General features: G+C 46.6%; 1 protein-coding gene across 3 annotated transcripts; it reads left to right on the plus strand.

Moving 5' to 3' along the window:
- Nucleotides 1-678: 678 nt before the first annotated feature.
- On the plus strand, nt 679-9595 carry LOC124306865 (myosin light chain kinase family member 4-like). 3 transcript variants are annotated; one of them, XM_046767967.1, is made up of 8 exons: nt 691-1017; nt 1373-1463; nt 4032-4235; nt 4590-4731; nt 4924-5123; nt 5789-5941; nt 6551-6905; nt 9125-9595. In XM_046767967.1, exons 1-8 carry the CDS (start codon nt 984-986, stop codon nt 9308-9310), a joined length of 1365 nt encoding a protein of 454 aa, XP_046623923.1. In that variant the 5' UTR covers nt 691-983; the 3' UTR covers nt 9311-9595. The 3 variants fall into 3 exon arrangements, with proteins under 3 accessions (XP_046623921.1, XP_046623923.1, XP_046623922.1); XM_046767965.1 differs by having other exon boundaries at nt 679-1017; nt 6551-9244; XM_046767966.1 differs by lacking the exons at nt 691-1017; nt 1373-1463 and adding an exon at nt 2973-3162 and having other exon boundaries at nt 6551-9244.
- Nucleotides 9596-9900: the final 305 nt, after the last annotated feature.

Below are 9900 nucleotides of genomic sequence, written 5' to 3' on the forward strand. Positions count from 1 at the left end.
TTCTCGTAAACTACTTGGCGGTATAAAAATTCCCGGCATCCTGAAGCACGGAATCAATTCTCCAACGTGTAATTACATTTCGAGGTAGTAGGATAAGAAGATAAAATCATCCGGCTCCGGAGAACCTGTGAAAAAAAAAAAGAAACTAAAAAATTGGCAGGAATATAAATTTTATTTTCCTCTACGATTGCTTAAAGTAAACACATCTCCCACAACGGAGTTTCGAAATTCTAGTTCTGTTCGAAATTTTCATCGATAGCCAAGGTGTCCCGCCGACAATTGACTGAGGCAATTGATAGACACCCCAGGGTACCAATCGCGGCAACGAAAGCTTCGTATTTCAGTCTAAGAAGAGCCAAGCGGGTTCGCGCGACGGCTAGACGCTAACGAATATCTCCGAAAATATATAGACAGTCTTTGGTGTATTCACGTACGTGCCTACATACGTATGGATGTATGTACGTACACAGGCGCGGCAGAGGTTGTGGATCGGGGTTCGGGCCGCGGAGCAAGTGCAGCATTGTTGATATCGAGGCCTGCCAGAGCGACGTCGGGCCGCGGAATAAGGGCGAAGAGGGTGAGGGGTTGAAGGGGGGGGTGAAGGGGGGATGGACGAGGGGGTGAAAGGGGGAGGGGGGGGGGAAGGGCGTCGCGACGTCGGGGCCACGTGACCCGTCGGCAGAATCCGCGGCGTCCGTAGAAAATCTAAATCCGTCCGAGCCGAAGAAGAGAGGCCGTCCGTCCGACGTCAGCCCGCTGCCTCCGAGATTCAAGCAAGCCAGCGATCGCGCCGCGCGGCATATAATAATAAAACGCGTCGAGTTTTTACCGTGCGCGGCGTTCCCCGGCTGTGCACGGATCAACGTCGCGTTCTCGACCGAAATCTTTTGGGAGAGACCAGTTTTTTTTACACATCTCCGTCGTTCCCGACGAGGGAGCGAAAACCTCTCCCTGCAGGACTTCGTCACTCCGGCTGGAGAACGATGATTCGAGTGGACGAGACCGATCCGGTCGGCGGTAAGAATTTTCCCTTGATGTGAAACCGTACCGCTTATCACCCTTGGATTAATACCCTCGAGGAATAGTCGCTCGGTTGAAGAGGCGCGCGTGAGAAACGCGGTGGAAATTGCGGAAGGAGCAACAGTTTGGACCAAAAACTGGGGTCGACGTATCGTCGGCGTCCTTTTTTACCCAGCTGATTTAACGCCACCTCCGCATATCCGCGTTCCGGGACCAAGTCTCGACGTTTTTCTTTTTCTTTCCTTTTTGGTGTTTTTTTTTCTTTTTTCTTTTTTTAAACTCTCCCTGAAACGTGTTGCGTGTGTCCCCGGTTATACCGATCGTAACTTTTAATTATTTTCACCTCTTTCAGAGATCGAGCCCAGCTTCCCCTATCGCGACGTCGCGGTGAGGCATGGTGTTCAATTCGCGGACCAGTATGACATCGAATCGGAAATTGGCAGGTGAGTACCTGCGTGATTAATTGTTATGAACAATCGTGCAGGGGTCGAAGCTGGCGAAATAAACGTCCATCTTTGTCTCCCAGATTGCGTGCCACCGATCCAGAACGATACGCTTGAATAAGAATAGCTTTCTTTTAGGCGAAATTCGAATTGATCGCACAAATAAATACGCGCACACATACACACATACACACACACACACACGCGCGCGTGCACCGCGATGTGAACGCTGGTGAGACGCGTCTGTATGATCGGAGAATTGCCAATTCCGCGGTTTTTCACTATTTCCAAACCGTCGCGTGTGCGAATTTCTGTCTGCGTATGCTACATCTGCGGAGGCTGAAATGAATTCTTTGTTTTATTACCTCGCATTATAGGTACAAAATATATAAGGTGAGAATAGGTTGAAATAGACGGAACAACAATTCTCGAGAACAGTAAGACGCTTTTCCGATAAAACATTTTTCTCTTTCAATAGAAAACACGCACGGCGTTTAACGATTAATCAGTGCATCGTGTATCGATTCGATAAATTTGTAACAGCGTAGAAAACGGCTGCAATTCCGTTCGAAACGCGTGCAGTGAAAAAGACCCGCAGTAAAAAAGACGATCACGATCGAGCCAAAATTTCAAGTGCAGGATCACGATCGGAATTTTATTGAGCGTTGGCGTCCGGCTCAGCTGGTTTTATCTTGGCATTTGGAATATGCAGATAGGTGTAAGGCGGGTCTAGGAATGATCGATCTGCGTATCTATCCGGACCGATGATTCGTTTCGTGAAAGAGCCAAGCTGGCAATTGAGGCGTACTGAAAATAAAGCGTGGCTTGTCCTATGTACGTACGTACAACCATATACGTATATAATATATACATATATATATCTGGTCGTAATTGTTATACGGTGGCGCAGCGAATGGGAAAAGGCGGACGTCGCGACGCCGGGCGTCGAAGCGTGTGCGTGACACGTCTATAAAAACACATGGCGCATTACCAGCTCCTGCACGGGACTAATGATCGTAAGTGAGAAAACGCAATCGAAAACATGAATCTGACCGAATGCAGACATATGTACACGGTGAGAAGAAGAAGAGCAGATTTTACTCAAAACTGGAGGAAAAGAGGGACACGTCACGGTTTTTGTTAAAATATACCCTTGTCAAAGATATTTGTTGTTTTTTTTTTCTTTTTTTTTTTACTGCACATGTAGCAGATTTCACTAAGTAAATCTTATCAAAGAACCTTACGCCTCCCTCTTCCCTTACAGTTTTTAGAAAAATCTTACACCCTTGACAGGTTGTTTACACGCGTTTACCAGCGTTCTCAGTTGTCGAAGGAAGTGACTCGTTCGCCAAACGCCAGCTCATCGCTCGCGCTAACGAACGCGTTGTTGGGAAACAATTCGCTCCCGCTACAAGGTCTAACTCGCTGGCGTTTTTCCCGAGCTAGATTTCACCGGCTCGCGTTGATGCACTCACACAGTTTCGCTGCCATTATCTCGGCTCGCACGGATGTCGCTCAGGCTCCTCGGTATTGGTAATCAAGGTCTCTCTGTCTATAAATAATACACCTACACGTTCCTCGTGTTCACTCCTCTCCCTCTTCGTTCGATGCTGCGGCCTCTGGCCCATAGACTTGGTGTTTTATTCCGGGGGGATCCAGAGGCCACGACCCGGCTCACCTGAGACCGTCGTACCCGAAGGTATGCCTGAATCACCTTCTCCTTTACCCAGAAATCCGTGCTAACTCTTCTCGGCAGCGAAACAGCGGAATTAACCGCTCGTTCATTCATCCTCTCCATCGGAATTAGCTTATTCTCAGATATTTACAACTGTACGGTACGTATGTGTAATTCTGCGCCGAAGAATCCGACTGATCGTAAATTACAAGAGTTGCGTTTACACGAGATTGTCCGTTTAGTGGGATGAGACACAGTCCAGTTGGTACAATTTACGATTTCTTTTGTGCCGATAAACACTGTAATACACACCGGAAATTCTACATATAGTGTAACGACGTTTGGCCTTGGTAATTTTTAAATAAAAACCAACCAGGTATTTATCAACGGATCCGCGCTTTGCCCAGGAAAATTTGGCACTAGAAAAATTTAATCGCTTTACCTATTTCTGAATGTATTTCAAGCTGTCGGGGGAAATGTGACAGAGAGGTGGGGTTTTATCAATCCGATCTTCGGGGCAGCTGGTAATTATAAGCGATAACGTGACGGCATACTCGCAAGTAGGGATCGTGCTACGACTCGTCGGATAAGGGAGGTTAACAGAAATCGCAAAAAAAAAAAGAAAACACTCGCGTGCTTCAGGAACTGCGATGTGCTGCAAAATTTGGCAAAGTCAGCAGCGATGAATTGACAATAACATTAAGGAGCGGGTGTTACTTTCACGCGAGGTGAATTCTTGCGCGTCATAATGTGTCATCCTGGTGCGACGAGAGTATTGACGCTGTGCCAACTGACCCGCGTGGCCAAAAGATGACAGGGCCTGTCGCTTAATTAAGTATACCCTCGCCGAATGAGAACATTGTACAAACACGGGGTTGGTGATTTCATTTCAGGGGTAAATTCGGAACGGTCTATAGATGCAAGGAAAAGTCGAGCGGTCTTCACCTCGCCGCCAAAGTGGTCAACACCAATCGCAAGGAAGACAGAAGGACCGTCGAACGGGAAGTCGAGATCATGCGGAGGCTCCAGCATCCCCGGCTTATACAACTATACGACGCAATCGCGACCGGAAACAACATTTACGTAATACTGGAACTGTACGGTTTTACTTATCAGACAATATTTTCCAGCTTTGGCGTCACCTCGATTATTCCAACCCTGTGCGGTTGAGTTTAGATGAGAAAATTAATCTCCAGAGATGTCTTTATATTTATTCTGTCTATTATCTACTTTTATTTTTTTTTTTTGTTCTTTGTTCATGATTTGGGAATTTATGCAGAGAAGAAAACGCTAAAATGAAAATATAAAAGCTGAACGATTTCTTATCCATGTTATTATTATTATTACTATTATCATATTTGTTATTGTTATTGTTATTATTATTCTCTTCGGCAATCAGCTAGTGTATCAACAAATATATTTTGCACGTTGCATATTACTTGCCTGCAAAGGATCACGGGTGGCGAACTGTTCGAGAGAGTGATCGATGACGACTTTGTCCTGACTGAAAGAAGCTGCGCCGTTTTTATGCGACAGATATGCGAGGGTATCGAGTTCGTCCATGGACAGAACATATTGCACCTAGATCTCAAGGTATGGTGGATCGAAAGAGCAGAAAAAATTCGTCCGATGATATTGATTGTTTTAAAAAACATGCGTTAGTACAACGATTTTAAAACCAGCTTGCTGGCTTTTAGACTATTTCTTATCGGTAAATTTTTTTTACTTATCTGACACCCATGAAACGCCTATACTATAACTGGAATATTATTTTTTCACCGAAAGCCCGAGAACATCTTGTGCCTCACGAAAGAGGGAAACCGAATAAAGATAATAGACTTTGGACTAGCGAGGAAATACGATCCGAACAAGAAGCTCCAAGTTTTGTTCGGTACTCCGGAATTCGTGGCACCGGAAGTTGTAAACTTTGACCAAATCGGTTTCGGCACAGACATGTGGAGCATTGGCGTGATCTGCTACGTTCTGTGAGTTCACACTACCAACCAATACTTGTGTATAATCGAATAGCTGCATGGGTGTAAAATTGGCATGGTATCATCATTCGCAAAACTCACACCACTTGGCAGATAAAATTGTACTTCTGTGTTTCACGTGCGTTATTGCCGACGAGCCTTGGTGGAGAGGAATTCAGAGGCGAGCACGAAAGGGTCATTTGGAGTTATGCAACCCTTAACACTTCATATTTACCAGATACCGTATAACTTGATTCATCCTACTTTACACAAATTCCAAACCATGTAAATATTTAGCTACACATCGCATGTATGTATCTACAATGTATACATATATAGGTGTATATATTGGCTCGCAAAGTTTGTTATTTTTTTACAAAAAAGAAACAAACGTCAAGTTTATGCATTTGTTTTCACAATAAACATTACAACTATAGTTATGCACTCTTGTCAGTTAATCGGTCCAAGCATTTCACGACTAGTCGACAAATTGCGCAAGACGGTGAGGGTGTCATTCGTTATATGGTTCAGAAGAAAAGCTTCGAATCCAACCGATTTTGCAGGCGACGCGACGTATTTTAATTTTTTCAAATCATTCTTTCTCTAGTCCGAAACTGTCTGTGAACCGAATGCCTAGTTTCGATACTCATTTATCTCACCGATTTCGTGTTCCGTAGGTTATCGGGACTCTCGCCATTTATGGGAGACACCGACATTGAAACGATGGCGAACGTGACCATTGCAAAATACGACTTCGACGACGAAGCGTTTGCCGAGATATCCGACGAGGCGAAAGATTTCATAAAAAGTCTTCTAGTTAAGGATAAGGGGTAAGTGTCCATCAATTAAATATAATCTCGTATACCTAAAACGATGCCTCGTCCGAGATCGATGCATAAATTCACTCGCGTAGTTTGACGATCAGTTTATTACTTAAGATAAGGAAAATATCCGTGGCACGCCCTCCCACGAACAGCCTTGAGGTCCTCGTTTTCAAGGTCAAAGATAAGACCACTCGAAAACGAAAGCGGCAATGCTCACACTCCTCCGTCTTTGGCTGACAGGAAAATTTTTACGAAATGACCCTCCTTAGTTTCAATATCATATACTTGGCGGGATTTAGGACGAGTCGAAAACATTCGACGCCCATACTGTTCCAGCTATCCATCTTGTCATGTTGTTGTACCGCATTCTAGGTTGCTACGTCAACGTTTCGTTTGCCAAATAACGTACATTTATTACGAGAAGGTACAGTTTATTCATATATTCCGATTATGCTCCCTGTCCGGGTCGACGTACTTGTGGGATTGAAAACTTTGCGTCGAATGTTTCACTTCTCGCAAAATCCTGCACGCTGTGTTAAATGGGTCGGAGGAGTTGCGCATCGTCAGATTTTTCGTAAGGATAAAACTAAATTCCCTTGTCGTGTTGTCTTTCAGGGGGCGCGCTTCGGCGTCGCAGTGCCGCGCTCACGCTTGGCTGACCCGGAAGAGCCCCCCCGCCCCTAGTCCCAAGATTCCCTCTCAGCCGGAAGTAGTGCCGGCAAAAGATAGCGAGATCAGGAACGGGGTGAGGGAGGAGCTCGAAGTAACCAAGGACAATCTGAGGCTGTTCGTGGAACGGTGGCGCGAGCACCCCGACAGTCCGTACGCGGTTGACGCGGCGTTTTGCCCGGGTTGCCTGCGACCGGAAGCAGCGGACCTTGGGGAGTCCCTCGTCGGCGGTCTCGAGTCGATATCAACGCGGGGCCAGAGTCCCTCGCCGTGCGGAAGCCTCTGGAGTTCCGGGGACTCGGTAAACGGGGACAACACGATCCTGCTCACAGTACCGGGGTCTGGGTCGAGGGGGGCCTTTGATAGGCGGGCCTCGGAGGGGACGGGGACGGGTGCCGAGAAGCAGCGGGATCCGGCCGCTCAGATCGTCCTCGCCGAGGAGATAATCAAGCTGTCCGAGCACCTACGCGCCATCGCGTTGGGCCCACGTCTTGCGGGGACCAACGTCGAGGGGGCGGCGCCGCGTTCTCCGGCCGTGGTGGTCGAATCCGCGTCGATCGGCAGCCACCTGGAAGCGGGTGGAAGGCGGAAGCCGAGCGGCGTTGAGAGGAGCGAGGAGATCAGGCCTGCGGAGCCATCCCCGGCAGCTAGGGGAAACGAAATATCCGAAAAACTGTCGAGGATCGTTAGGCAGAGAAAGACCAACGGCACAGCTTTTGGCGGGGTGGGAAAATTCGCCAACACGAAGGAGGGGCCCGTCGACGTCACCCCTGGGTTCGGGCCAACGACCAGGAAGACTCGGCGCCCCCCGGAGCGAAGCGACGCCATCCTCTCGGAACACCAGAACACCACGGCCAGCGTCAAAGCCGCAGAAAGGACCGATTCCGGTTGGAGAACACGCGCCCCCCTAGTGCGGACGAGCTGCTTTTCCTCCTTCAACTCCTCCACGATATCCTCCTCCTCCTCCTCCTCTTCCCCGCAGAACTCGAGGCTGCAGGACGATCGGACCACCGATCCGATGCCGATCAGGGTGCCGCCCGCTGTAAACGCCGCGAAAGAAGTCGACCTGACGCCTCCGTGGCGTCGAGCGAAACTGCACCGGTTCACGGAGTCCGGTCGCGACGTGCCGCGGATATCGAATCTCCGGGATTTGCACCGGAACCTGAACCTCGACGAACCAACGAGCACGAAGAATCTACTTCTGCAGTTACTCGAGGAGTGGGACGACGGGCATACCGGAACCCGGCAGAACGGCATCGGCCGGAAGTCGGTCAGCCTCGACTGGTGCGGCGAAGAATCCGTCGCCAGGCGCTCGATGAACTCCTTGGCCGAGTACTTCCAGTCCGAGCAGCAAAAACCGCCCCCTGTCGACCCGACGCCCTCGGTTCACCGCTGACCGGGGGCACCGTCTCTCCCTGTTACTGCAAACGCCTCGACTTTTCGTTCTCTATACCGGCGCGGCACATTCGCGGCTTTGCCTTTTCCTCCATTTCTACTGTTCTAGCCCGAACAAAAGCAAACAAAATACATAACTTAACGTAATAGAACGATCCTTCGTTCGCCAGCTGCTCGATTCCCACTTGCCCAATTATTAACCGTAGCATTGTACTTCCTCGTTTCGCCTATGCGACTTACACTCTAGGAGGGTGTTTTCTACGGCTTGATCGATTGATATTGCACGCTGTAGGTATTGTGGTTGGGTTAGTGAATTTCGGTGCAATTCACAAATCGAGCAGTTTAATTAACCCCTATAGGACCGAAAGCCGATACACCGGCTCGAAAGTTGTGTCATCTTTTTCACCATCCAACCCAATGACAGTAACGGTAAAGGCTTGGTACTTGAAATTGGAAAGTTGAAAAAATATGTCAAGGTCCTGTAAGGGTTAATATCGAGTTAATCAAAGCTTATTGATAATGCACGGAAATATAGTTAAATAATAAATATAATATATTACATAAATATACAAAAAGTACTGTTATACACGTGTAAACACAGAATGAAGGGTATATCGTATTACCTGTACTATATAGTATACATGTATTTTCCGTCGTTCATAATACGAGAGTTGTACCAGAATTAAGGCAGAATAAAGACTTTTTATTCTTCGAACAGATGACTCGAAACTTGAACTGTATATAGTGGCGAGAATGTCACTCAGTTTCGTTAGATAAAGATAATCACAAATAGCTACATAAACAACAATTATTTTCTTGCATAAGGCACCGAGGGAAATAGAAATTCCAAATAGATACTTTTACTCAGCTCCGCCGCTTCAAACGCAATATAAATTTGACCTAGTAATATTTCTACAGTGGGTTCGTAACACTCATCACTTTAACGAATACTTATGAACCAGAGAAATATGGACAAATTATTCTAGTGTAATGAAGTACACAGTGGTTGGGTAGTTTATTGAAGGGTAATAAAATGAGTGAAAACACACATAAATAGAATAGGAGCGTAATATACTTACTCACCTTTTGTATGACAGGAATCGAAAATAAATTTTATATATGCAGGAATCGGCCGAGGGCAGACCAGTTGGTGGAACATCGGTGGCTGGAGGCGGCGCTCGACAATCCGATATCGAAGGTTCGCCTGAAGCGTTACGTTATCAAGAAGCGATGGGTGAAGGCGGTCAACACTATATTGGCCCTGAGACGCATGGGAGCCCGAATAGATCTCGAGCTAGTCTAGCAGTTTAGGAGAAAACCGGTGACTTTCGACCTTTCTGTCACGTCTCTCGTTCGCCCCATCCCTGATTCTAAATTCCCTTAACAGACGGTTGAAGTGAGTGAAATCCGCTTCGACGAATAATCAAATTAATACGTACTGACGCTGATTAAAATTCTGTATTATATTGTATATTTATAATTTACACATAACTCGATATTATATTCCGTGTATAGAATATAGTATGATCTAGATAATACAATGGTGAAATTGTGTATTTTAATGATGAAATAAATAAAGAAGATATTAATACGATATTCACGATGTTCTACCCTGGCGTTCTTTTTATTATCCTGAGCTCGGAGGAATCTAATACGGTTGCCAAAAAGCTACCAAAATAATACGCTGGCCGCAAGCTATGTACACGTATGACATGATCTTTCATAGCTGAACGTATATTTACTCGCGTGCCAGCCTATCGTAGGAAGATACTAAGTTTATTGGATTTTTCATGACGATATCGTGGGTACAGCTGTTTCAGCCGATGAAGCAACAAACTTGCCGTCAGTGAATCAAATCTTGTGGAAGCTTACTGTTTGTTAATATTAAACGAGAGATAGGT

Source organism: Neodiprion virginianus, chromosome 6 (assembly GCF_021901495.1).
Source record: "Neodiprion virginianus isolate iyNeoVirg1 chromosome 6, iyNeoVirg1.1, whole genome shotgun sequence".
Lineage (NCBI taxonomy): Eukaryota > Metazoa > Arthropoda > Insecta > Hymenoptera > Diprionidae > Neodiprion > Neodiprion virginianus.